Below are 12,710 nucleotides of genomic sequence, written 5' to 3'. Positions count from 1 at the left end.
TACTTTTTGTGTATATTTGTGATTATAAATATGAAGATGTTTCTGGAAGTTAGATTTACTCCTTTCTCAAAACTGAAGTATAATTCTTCCCCATTACAGTGATGGGACAATGCAGGGAGAAAATCTCTTTTCACTGCTGTACTCTTAAAAAGAAAAATTTCCAGCTTTATTCTCTCCCAATTCTTCAGCTATTTTGGTATTGTAATTGCTGGTTATTTTACTCAGATTATGTGTACATGTAAAAGAGGCAAAAAATCTTGATTGTCACAAGATTCTGGATAATTCTTCAAATAGTCTAGGAAAATTGCTGCAGAGCTTATCAGCAGCTCAAAAACTCCTCTAAATCTTAAGGATTTTTTTTGAGGCGGAAAAAAGTCTGGAATTATCTTCTTGGCAGCTATGATCCTTTGCTGTTCCAGAGTTCTACCCTTGCGTTCCCTAATAGCAAAGTTAGCTTGTAGCAAAAGCCTTTTTTTAAAATTGTTTTTTACTGAATGATTTGCACCTTCCCAGGGTAATGGACCCTGAAGGGAACCTACAGGAAAGATGGAGAGAAACTTCTTATAGGGGCCTGGAGTGACAGGACAAGGGGGAATGGCTTCAAACTGAAAATGAGCAGGTTTAGATTAGATATTAGGAAGAAATTCTTCCCTGTGAGGGTGGGGAGGCCCTGGCACAGTTTGCCCAGAGAAGCTGTGGCTGCCCCATCCCTGGAAGTGTCCAAGGCCAGGTTGGATGGGGCTTGGAGCAACCTGGGCTAGTGAAAGGTGTCCCTGCCCATGGCAGGGAGGGGTGGAACAAGATGATCTTTAAGGTCCCTTCAACCAAGCCATCACATGATTCTACGATTCCATGGCAGTTTTAACCTGGGTAAATTTTTTAGACTTGATGATCATGGAGGTCTTTTCCAACCCCAGTGATTCTATGATTCTAAGTGCCCAGCTCCAGTGCAGTGATTCTTAGGTTATTTATGAATTTTGAATTTTCCTCAGCATTCACTGTTTTTAGAGTTTAATGGTCCAATAACCTAAATTTAACTCTTATGTTTAAGAGGACTTTTTTTTCCTATAGGGAGGCAAACACATTTGTAAAGAGGTCTAAGTTGCAGAACACTATTGCTTTGTGTATCAAGTCAAAGGCTCTGTTAGCTGTGAGGACCAACAGCTAACATAATTATGGATATAACGATGATTATATCCATAATTCTCTGGACATTGCTAGGGAGTGAAGCTTGCCTTCTGTGCAGTGCAATAATTTCCTAGTGGTACTTTTATTCGAAATGTTAATTTTCCTTCTTATGTTTTTTTTATTATTAACATTATCCTTTTGGAAAAGTGCCTGTATTTCTTTGCCCAGATTTTGTAAGGAATTAATGCACTGAGGGCTTGATTCACTGCTGCCTCATTCCAGCTTTATGCCAGTGTAACTCTACTGATAGCAAAGCACAGCTTAAAGCTGGAGAAACACTGAAGTGGTGGAGTAAGATCTAAATGTTAATTGGAATGATGTTCATTCAGTTTAATTCTTCTTTACTGAGCCATGAGACAAGCAAGGAGCTGGAGGCATGAGAAAATCACTAGAAGTGCTTAGGTGGCCAAATTGGATGCATGGGATGGCTAACAGTAGATTTTGGAGAACAATCATGTCCTATTTCTGTGATGAGGGTTTTATGTCTCTTTTCTGATTCCAAGACTTGAAAGCGTTTTACAATATAAATGGATATTAAGGTCAAAGAATAAGTATCTGTATCTTAAAATGTGATTAATAATGGTGAAAACAGGGAGCTTTTATCTACTATAACAGCAGATTGAAACTAAAGGTGATTAAAATGGTATCAAAATAATGTGTTTTCCTAAAAGGTGCCATTGCACTCTCCATCTGATCTTGAAGTAGTACAAGCTTCTGCTCACTCTTATCAATATAGTTCATAAAATTGCTAATTTGTTCAAAGATGTTGATTGAACCCTATGTATAGGTTTCAGCATCTAATTTGTGTGGCCCCTCATTTTAAAATGCTTCCTTTAATCATTTTGTTCCCTAATGCATGTGAAACAGCCACCAGAATGCTTTTCATGATGGAAAATGTGAAGCTACTCGAAACCTTCAGCAACTAAAATTCATTCAGGAATGTGCAATATGGGCTCAGTCCAGGTGGTTTATTCACACTGATGATGAAGTAAATACTATTTGATGGTATCACTTTATATTCAATATCAATTCACCAGTGTTTCAGAAAGAATCATTTAACAATGAATAATGCTTGATTGTAGATCTCTGCAGTAAATTAGAATATCCTAATTTAATAAAGTATGATCTGTTATTTGCCAACAAACATACAGATTGCCTTATAAATCATACAGTAAATAACACTGTACTGGATTTTATTTCATTACTCCCTCTTGAACAGTCATGTTTGTACCATGTAATGTAGTTTTCCACCTTTTAACTTGGTTTCTTTTACTAACATAAATACAGATTAGTCCTGAGGAAAAATATTTACTAGGGGCAGGCAATTAACTGTGCTTTTCAGGAAATGGCACCGAGGATGTGAATTTTATTAAAATGGTTTTTTTGTTTTTCACCTCACTGTATGTAGCTATTTATGTATTTAATGAATCATAATGAGGAAATAAAAAAGAACAGGTAAGTATAGAATAATGTGATTCCAGACACAGGCTTTCTGTAGGGTCTGTTCCTGTTCACATCAGTCACTAACACTTCAGAAGGGGATTTCTCCTGAACTCTTCTGTTAATGATTCAAAATATTTGAGGTGAAGTACAGTATGTTTTTTGTTATTTCCTTATGACTGTTTATCCTGCTTACCTTGCTTGGCATTTATGTTACAGAATCATATGCTCCCAAAATAGGGAGCAGGAAAGGTTTGGAGTGACACAGGCCATTTACGCTTACTAAAAATATCTAAAAACTTACTGAACATGTGGGGTGGAATTAAAGAGCTAAAATAATATTACATGCGAAATAATTCCTGCAGTCTGGGAAAGACTTATAAATAATCGAAGCAGTTTCCATGGTATAACTGAAAGGTCTATAACTGGTATGTTATGGTATATAACTGAAAGGCTTTACCACAAAAAAGTGTATCCTACTCTTTCAGTATTTTAGGAAAGGCATAATTGAATATCATAAGTAGTAACCTGGGTTGCTACAGTAATATACAGAGCATATTTTTAAGACCTACTACTTTGAGGACATCCACTTGGATTTGGCAAGTACCTAATTCATGTTGTGGGACGTTGCCTTGGAAGTCCCATTAAGTGCTTAAAATCCTCTTGAAAATGTTGGCCAGGGGTATGTACTTCATTTCAGTGTATGATGGAAGCTGCCTGACTGGAAGTCCCAGTGTTTTGAAGTTCAACAAGTCCTTAAGGGCTCTTACATCCCAAGGACCCGGGAACCTCAGGCAGACTCGTGCGTAGGAGGAGCACAAAGGTATAAGTACAAAAAGCCTGGTAATCATAAAATGACATTCCTTGTCATAAGTAACTCACATGTTACAGGAGCTGCAAAAACCTATGGTTAACTGTTTCATCTTTTTGTTTCTGTAGGGGTTTCAGAACCTCCTTTTATCTTTTCAGATGGGATTCTCTAACAAGCTCAGCACTGGCTTCACACTATTCCCATAGACATCACTGGGAGGGTTATCCTGGGCTTAATAAGAATAATTAGAACAAAGCAGAACACTTGGGAAAAATCTCTGTTGACCTGTTTTGAGGTTTCTGACATGTAACAGTGAATTTTTAAGGGTTTTAAGTGAGAAGTAAAATTTTTTCATGGAAAAAAAAGGCAACTTCTTCAACCACAGAAAAAGAATCAACAACAAGAAAAAAAAAAGCAAGTTTTTTCCTTTGAATTGTCAAAAATATGTAATGTGAGGTACCACAGTCTTACCTTTACTGTTCAGTGCATGTTGTGTTGAGTACAACAAGCTAATCCTGAGGGAGAGTATTTGTTTCATCTCTACTAAGACCAGGAGGATCCAGACTTCAGTCAGGAAATGGTCCAGTGATCCAGTCGTGGCATAACCTTGCTGTATTTTATTTTGGAGTAACCTTGCCATGTTTCATTTTCTTTTCTGTTTGTAGCTGGACAGTGCCACTTCCCTCATCCAGGCAGCTAAAAATCTGATGAACGCTGTGGTCCTTACAGTGAAAGCATCTTATGTGGCTTCTACTAAATATCAGAAGGTCTATGGTACTGCTGCAGTGAACTCGCCAGTTGTATCTTGGAAGATGAAGGCCCCTGAGAAGAAACCTCTAGTAAAGAGAGAAAAACCAGAAGAATATCAGACAAGAGTGAGAAGAGGGTCCCAGAAGAAACATATTTCCCCTGTACAGGCCTTAAGTGAATTTAAAGCTATGGATTCATTCTAAACCACTAAGCTTTACCAGGAGGGTTTTATATTCTTTTTGTATGCATACCTGCCGACTTGTGTGCGTCTGGCATGGGGTGGGGGGAAGCAGGGACAATTTGCATGCGACCTGAAACTCTATTCATAAAGTTACTAACCTTCTGCAATACCAGAATTTAGGGCATTGCCCTCTGATGTAAAATGGACTTACTCCAAGCTTCATTTTTAAAGTAAACTATAGCATTGAATTGGCCAAAGAATTTGCATCACGGGGGTACATGTGGGTTAAATAAAAAATTCAAGTCTAAACCCCAAAATCTTTAATGCATGCAAGAAACATTAGGTTGGCAGGTATATTAAGTGAAAAAAAAAAATGGAATTGTAATGGTAGACCATAAAGCTTGTATTGCTTCTGTTGCAGTGCAAAAATGTACTAGCCAATATGCTTCAATGTGTGGCCCAATAATTAAATGATATAACTTTTAAGTCATCTTCATTATAGTATGTGAATTTTTAAAACAGATTCAAACTAATTCATCTTAAAAATGCTTCTTTTAAACCAGATTTTGTTCTTTATATTCTAGTAGTGTTATGATTGCTCACATTTCGATTAATCCCATTAATATGACCAGAGGTTTACTTTTGCCAATTGAATTCCTTATGGTGGAGTATGAAGCACAATATGGTGATTGACATTGCCTTTTATATCATGATTATTATTCTGATTATTATAATATTAGTAATAGAAGACCTGGTGGTGGAATGTTTAGAGACACGGAAACTGACAGTGTGAGAATTTAGAGGCAAATATGTAGGTGTAGCTTGGATTACAGGTATCTGACATACCATTGTAACCACTAACTCAATAAACTCATTTAACCTTGGAATCCTCATTGTGGCTCGTCTCCTTTAATGCACAGATAACTCCTGCAGCACATTTGATGGATGCAGTGGTGATTAGTTCTGCCTCATGCTTCCTTGTTTTTTCTTCTTTTTTTTTTAATTTTTTTTTTGTGAATTTTCTCAATTTTTTTACAACCAGAATAAGTCAACCGTAGTCAGTGGATCAAAACCAATGTTTAAGTCAGAGACAGATTTAAGCCTTGATACATATGAGACAGATGTGTGATGTGGGATGAAATTATTTGTTTTAATAGAACACCTCAGAAACAGCATAAAGATAGTTCTGTTTATTAAGCTTGTAAGGTTGGCACTTCAGACCCTTGGAAATCATCTGCTGTACCACAGTTTATAGACATGTATAAAGTCCATTGTGCAAATACCTAATTTTATTCTTTTTTAACACCAACAGTTGGCTCAGCTACAGAGATTGTATTATTGTTTAAAAAAAAAATCTTTGTATATATAAAAGAAAAACAATGAGCATCTAATTATTTTCCTTATAATAAAATACTAACAACTTAAGGGAACGTTCATGACCTCATGAGAGGTTTTAAACACTGTGATAAATCATGAGTAACCCTTGCAGAGTTTTTTAGGGATTTTTGGGTGCTTTTCTCAGATACGCTGATTATTACCCAGAATAGCAAAGTACCAAATTTTGTTCCATTGCCCTCCTACACAGTCTATGTAAAGAAACACACTCTCTGGGGCCTTTTAGGAAATTACTATTTTTGCTTTGTTTAGTTACACTGTGGGATAAAAACAGTTCCCCAATCAGAACTGGAGAGTGTAGACATGACCCAAATATATTAGAAGATGTAGGGAAGTCCTTGAAGAGCTTTCCTTATATTGCCCTGTAGTTTGACATAGACTGACATTACTTGAGGTACCAATACACTCCCTAGAAGCAACTGGGATCTCTACAAATGAAATTACAGAGATGAAAGACAGATTTTAAAGAAAAAAAAAATAGTAAATTACAGACAAAGACATCCCAATGTGCTGCATGAAAAAAAGAATATAGGAAATTTTCTGCAAGTAAAACTAATAGCACTTCTTCATAAGGGTTTTGCTCTAATATTGTGAATGGTTGCTCTAAAATGATATTGTTGCTATAAAAGGCATCTCAAACTCAGAAATGTTTTGAGGAAAGCATTGTAGACAAATGCCATCTATGAACATGTAGATTTTCCAGGCTGAGAAAGACTATAACTGAAAGAATCCTTTATCAGTCACTCAGTCAAAAGAATGTCTGCAAAATACTGAGGAAAAATAGTCCTTGAGGGCAAAATCCAGATCGATATTGGACAAGTTAGTTTGCATGAATTAGAATCCTACTTTAGGAAAGGATTATTTGCTTTTTGAAAGGCTGGTAACATAAAATTTAGTGCTAGTACGTGAAAAATAATGCACATGAAAAGAAGAACAAAAAAAACAATGAGAACATATCAGTTCAGTGCTCAGCTCATGCAATAAAGCCAACAGAATGTTAAGAGTGATGAGGTTTGAGAGAGAGAGAGAAGAAAATATTGGGTGATACTGTGTTTGAGTAGTTCATGAAGTCTTTATCAACTCATTTGAAACAAGTGATGGTGTAGGATGGAAAAGTACATGGAAATGTAAGCATTACAAAGTCTCGATTTGCTTTCATGTAAGGAGAGACTAAATGAGGTAAGTGTATTCAGTTTTGAACTAGATGATCTTTGAAGTCCCTTCCTACCCAAACCATTCCGTGGTTCTATGAAATTACCAAATAAGCAAAAAGTAATCGCTGGTCCTTATAACTCAAAAATTCAGGTTAACACAGTGAACTATCAAACAGCAAATCCAATATTTTAAAACAATATTTTTCTTTTTAAAATAAGTAAATTGTAGAATTCATTTTGACAACGTCATGGTCGCCACAATGATAATTCCATTAACTACACCCACCAAGAATTCATCCCACAGACTTTCAGTCCTGAAATCTTGCAGATCTTTTAGAATCTAGAAGACATTTAAGTGCAATATGAAGTGTAGGCATAAACAATGTTGTGTAGGTTTTGCAAATGTTCTCTACAACCAGTCCTCCATTGGAGTCAGGGAGCTCTGATCATCAGCTGGACCTCCAGCACCTTCACTCAGAAAACTGCACCTTTCTTATGACTGTCAGTTTAGTTCACAAACAAAATTTATGGGTATCATATATATTCCTGTGTACCTACAACCTTGAAAATGTTCTATTCAAGTTGTACCTACAATGCAAGAGGAGCAGTTACATGTACATATACTTCTTGATGACAGAATTTAGTTAGTTTTAAATAATTAGGTGTTTCCAGCAAATAAATATGCAGCAAATGACTGTTTTGAAGATCAACATGAAGGTCAGAGAGGCCTCTCTGAACTAGGGACAGTTTCTAGTGTGGTCTTAAATGCTGTTGTCACTCTTTATTCATATGCCAAGAATTCTTTCTTTTCTGTGAGAAATTAGATGCCCAAGTTACTGAAGTCCCAGAAATCTTTTGACCTGTGGCCATAAGAAGAAGAGTAGAGAAATAGGTTTGGCTTACTTCCCATCTTAATAAAATATGGGAAGATGGCTGTGAAAATATTTCACTTTATAATACCATTCTTCAGCAAGAACAGGAGCTACTTCCTAAATTAAGAAGTGAAAGAAAACAGAAAACCTGATAGCTTTAGACAGCTTTCAAAATAATTTTTCCAAAGATTATTTTTTTTCCTTGTTGGTTTATTTATTAAATTAAGAATCTGAAATTGAAGAGTTGAAACTGCTGAATATGTATTTTTGGTCAAGAACCAAGTAGTCGAGGAACTACTGAGCAAGACATATTACTACAGAGGAATAGAGGTTTTGGATGAGGCAAAGGAATGAAACCTGAGTGTAATAAAATAACAATATATTTCTCAGATATAGCACTTCTTTATCCTCAATCCCCAGTGATCTCAATTACATCATTAAACTGATACATGAGTTTAAATACCTGGCTTCAAATAAATGATAGTTTTCTAATGTTTAAAGTTGAACAAATGCTTTGATAATACGGAAGCAGGGGATACAGCTCTACAGAGATTCACTTTGATCCAGTATTTTCCTGCTACAGTACCCTCAGCGTGTAAAATACCAATCAATAGCTCAGTTCTTCTTTTAAAAAAAGGTGAACCAAGGCGTGGAAATGCAGTGGGAAACAATCTCATAAAAATAAAAATACTGGGGGGATATTTTTATATCTAACACTTTGTTTTGTAACTCCATATGAAATCTGGCCAAAGCAGTTTTCCAGTGTCTCTGGGAAACTCGAGTGTAATACAAAGGATATATATTTATAGGCTTCAAAGCGACATTTTTGCATATAAAAATGTAGATTTCAATGGGATTTTCAAGCAAAAACTGAGTAGTAGGTTTGTTTTTTTAAATGAACCCATTGGTATGAATCTAAATTAAAGGTTTACAATGGAAATAAGGCAATGTATCTCCTTTCACTCTTTGTATGAATATGCTGCCAAACAACCTTTTAGACCAGATTTGGTGGTTCAGTTATTTTGTAAGGCAATGAATACATGTGTGGAGAAAAAAAAAAAAGAAGCTGGAATAGATAAAAAGGATATTTTTTGTGGTTGGAACCTTATGAGTAGTTTGTCCAGAAGTGAAAGGTCATGTCTGAAGCCGTATCCAAAGGCAGGCCCATTATTCCATGTCTTCTTAGCACAGAACTCAAGCATCCATTTGGAAGTTAAGCACACACACACAGTTTGCTGCTGAGTTGCACCTGCAGAGAGCAGGAATATCAAGAATTTTTCCGTTTTCTCACTGAATGACCAAGTGCATCCTCAGGCAAAGGTTCACACATTTCTCCTGCTTTAGATATTTTTCCCTTTATGACTCAGTTAACACCAAGTTATGGAGAACTTGACAGCTTGATAAAAGCTGTGGGAGGTAGAAATGTATTTTTGTGCTCTAGTTATACCTTTAAAGGAATAAATATTTAATTGCTTGAGAAGTGCTTCCTTCTTTTGATATTGCTGGGTGAGATGTCATAGGTGAGTAGCTCTTACTCAATATTATTCTCTCCCTTTGGGTAAAATTTCAAAGTTCCAGTGTTGTTTGGTAACTCCTGCATAATAATGGCCTTGAAAAGTGCTGAATCATTGCAGAATGTGAAATGTTTATACTTACCTGCTTTATCCCAGCTCACTAAAAATTAAACACAAGGAAGAAAGAGAAATAACATTTCCAAAGCCTCTTAGAATATTCAGAGGTAACGACTTTGCTAGAAGGATGTGTTTGATCTATTATTTTCCTGAAATATTTCATGCAGAAATTATCAAAAAAAAGTTCTTTGGCTTGCATTTCCGAGAGGTCACATTAAATTATCTTAATGGTTCTATCACCTCACTGAACCATAAGTTTGGCTGCTAACAGTAGGATAAATGGAAACAAAAATCCATTTTTGAATCCTAATTTCTCATAAATTATTTGATTATTTTTCTTAAAGTGTGTCCGTGTGTGATTATGTGTGCTTCATGTGTGCCTGCATGTACACAAAAAAAATTTCCAGGAGACACAGAGATGGCCAAAAATCTACCATGTATCAATCTACTCCCCAGGAAGCAGGTGTTGCCTTTATTTAGATGGAATATCACAGGGATGTCACAAGACCTTCTGAATGTGCTGTCCTGAGCTTTTTCAGATCTCTGAAGATCCCAGTCCCTGAATTTTCAAATATATAAATATGCATATTGATGTTTATATGCACATATATATAGGGCTCCTCCATAAGGGCTCACAATTCACAAGAAAGACATTGAGGGGCTGGAGTGAGTCCAGGAAAGGGAACGGAGCTGGGGAAGGGTCTGGAGTACCAGAAGCAGCTGAGGGAGCTGAGGGGGCTCAGCCTGGAGAAAAGGAGGCTCAGGGGGGACCTTCTGGCTCTGCAACTCCCTGACAGGAGGGGGGAGCCAGGTGGAGGTTGGTCTCTGCTCCGGGGACAGGATGAGACAAAACAGCCTCAAGTTGCACCAGGTGAGGTTTAGATTGAGTATTGGGAAAATTTCTTCACAGGAATGGTTGCCAGGCATTGGAACAGGCTGCCCAGGGCAGTGGTGGATTCACCGTCCCTGCAAGTGTTCAAAAAACGTGTAGATGTGGTCACTGGGGACATGGCCTGGGCAGTACGGGATTATTGGTTGGACTCGATGATCTTAGAGGGCTTTTCCAACCTAAATATTTCTATGATTATATATATATATATATATATATATATATATATATAACTGTGAATCCAGATATATATCTAGGGGTTTGGTTGGTTTTGGGGGGTTTTTTTGGTGGTTTTTTTTGGTTGGTTGGTTGGTTGGTTTGGTTTGGTTTTTTGTTTGTTTGTTTGTGGGGTTTTTTTGGTTGCTTTCTGTTTGAGTTTTCTTTGTCTGTGTGGAAGTCCAGCCTGACTCAGTTAAACCACAGGCTCCTTGTTTTCATTACCTTGCCAGCAGCGTTTCTGCCCAGCATCACTCAGTGTTACACAGCCCCATGTCTGGGACCTGCAGGAGCTCGCAGAGACCTTGCTAGTTGTCATGTACAATTTTCATTATTAATTAGGTCCCCGTCTACAACTGAGACCATAAGGAAGATCCATTATTTGGTCCATAATTGTGGAATAAATTAAGATCACCAGACTTTGTCGTAGAGGTGTGTGAAACCTGCGTGCACTTTGGGTTCATTTGTTCCTTGAGACAGTGCTGTAAATCTGCAGCATGCACAGATAACGGCTCAGAAAAATCTCTGTGGTATTTCAGTGAGTCATTTATTTGCTCTGTGAAGAAAAGCTCCTTCAGCTTTCCCTGGTGCCCTGATCTCAGCTGATTTGGGTTCTCACACAAGTGTGCATATTTGGGGACATGGGGGGATGTTTATGATCTCTCTTCACTGGCAATGGTATCTCAAAAATTGCAGTAGGTGGATCTCGCACTGTGGGAGATCCCTGTCACTGGGAGCAGTTTAAAAGTTTATTTTTGTGTGGATTAGTGGAAACATTCCCTGCCTGAGGTGGTAGGGTATGCTGCAGGTATCTTACACATCAGCTGTATTGTACATTGAACATTAGTCACCATTCCACAGGAAGAGATTTTAGCTTTTCTCACTGTGTGCACCTTAAAGTGCTTCTATTGCTCATAAAAATAATCTTTGTTTTTCCTTTACCTATAGCAGTGACTTATCAAATGATTAAGTGGGAAAAAACTCAATTTGCATCTCAGCTCATATTTTACATGGGCACAATATGAAAGAGATATCTATGGGAAGGGGAAGGAGTGATATAAGTTCATAAATCGTAATTATTTTCTGGAGTCATAAAATCTGTATTGGATAAGATTGCAGGTTGCTTTTCTCTTTCTTTATTTCTTTATAATTTTCTTCCCTGCTTTGACTGCTCCATTTATACCTATTCTTTCTTTCTTATGGGTAAACTTTAATCACTTCAACATGAAAAAGTTAGGAATAGCATGATCAGTGGAGAGTCTCATGATTGAATGGGACCTGGATGACTGTTCCATCTGTCAAAATTCTAGGGCTGGTATTTGATTTTTGCACAAATCAATCCTTTTTAAAAAATTCTTTACTTTTAAAAGAGTCCTGAAAATGGGGTTTACAGTCCATATCTCTCTGACAGCATTTGTGTGAAAGCCATTACACTTTATACCTTGAACATTTTCAAATTAATATCTTTGGGAGGAGGAGGAGAAAAAGCATTTTGCACTGGCGTCTCTGAAAAGACACTCTGGAATGAAGCCTAAAAAACAAATCCTGAAATAAAATAGGACATGGTCAGGTATAGAAATCTCGAAGGTCTATGTCTAATTCCTTGGAAATAAGTGAAGAAATAAAATAACTTTAGAGAAGAATTTATTTGAATGCAGATTATTTGATGTTAAATTTTCAAGAGATGTAAAGGTGTATGGAGCTTTTATCATTTAAATTTTAATAGAGCCTAAAAGAATGTAGGAAAGACGAGGTTTTAATCAACCTTCAGTGTCTCTCTCCCCCCTTTTCATCATCCTAAGGAGTTTTCATGGTGATATTACTGGTGATATTACATTGTGCTTACCCAGGCTGATGCAGTGTTCCCCATCCTACTTTGTGTAAATATACTCTGTCTATTAAAGAAGAAAAAAAAAGGAAAAAAGAAAAAAACGTCTGCAAAGGTTTTATATAAATTCTCATACTACAAGAGACTTAAACCTTTGGCTGCTGTGTCCCCTGAACGAGAAGCAGGTAATGGAGACTCTCACTGAACACCCATAACCAGGTTGATGGTAAGAAAAATAAAACTGAGTTAGTCCAAGTCTACACCCACACAGATACTCACAAGTAAACTGTGTCAATTTGTTAAACATATTTCATCAGTAAAAATATTTTTTGTATTGTTGTGGGTTGGATTTTCA

At 36.8% G+C, this 12,710-nt stretch overlaps 1 protein-coding gene across 5 annotated transcripts in view; it reads left to right on the top strand.

The window, feature by feature from the left end:
* CTNNA2 (catenin alpha 2) overlaps positions 1–5,257 on the top strand; it is a 505,236-nt gene extending 499,979 nt beyond the window's left edge. For all 5 annotated transcript variants that reach the window (XM_027660541.1, XM_027660548.1, XM_027660542.1 and 2 more), the window contains one exon: positions 4,105–5,257. In XM_027660541.1, coding sequence (XP_027516342.1) covers positions 4,105–4,392 — 288 coding nt within the window. In that variant the 3' untranslated portion in view covers positions 4,393–5,257. The remainder of the gene's footprint in view (positions 1–4,104) is intronic.
* The last annotated feature ends 7,453 nt before the right edge of the window (positions 5,258–12,710 follow it).

The sequence above is a fragment of the Corapipo altera genome, unplaced genomic scaffold, assembly GCF_003945725.1.
Source record: "Corapipo altera isolate COAL_440 unplaced genomic scaffold, ASM394572v1 295, whole genome shotgun sequence".
Taxonomy (NCBI): domain Eukaryota; kingdom Metazoa; phylum Chordata; class Aves; order Passeriformes; family Pipridae; genus Corapipo; species Corapipo altera.
The sequence above is the reverse complement of the archived record's forward strand: the minus strand, read 5'-3'. Positions and strand labels throughout refer to the sequence as shown.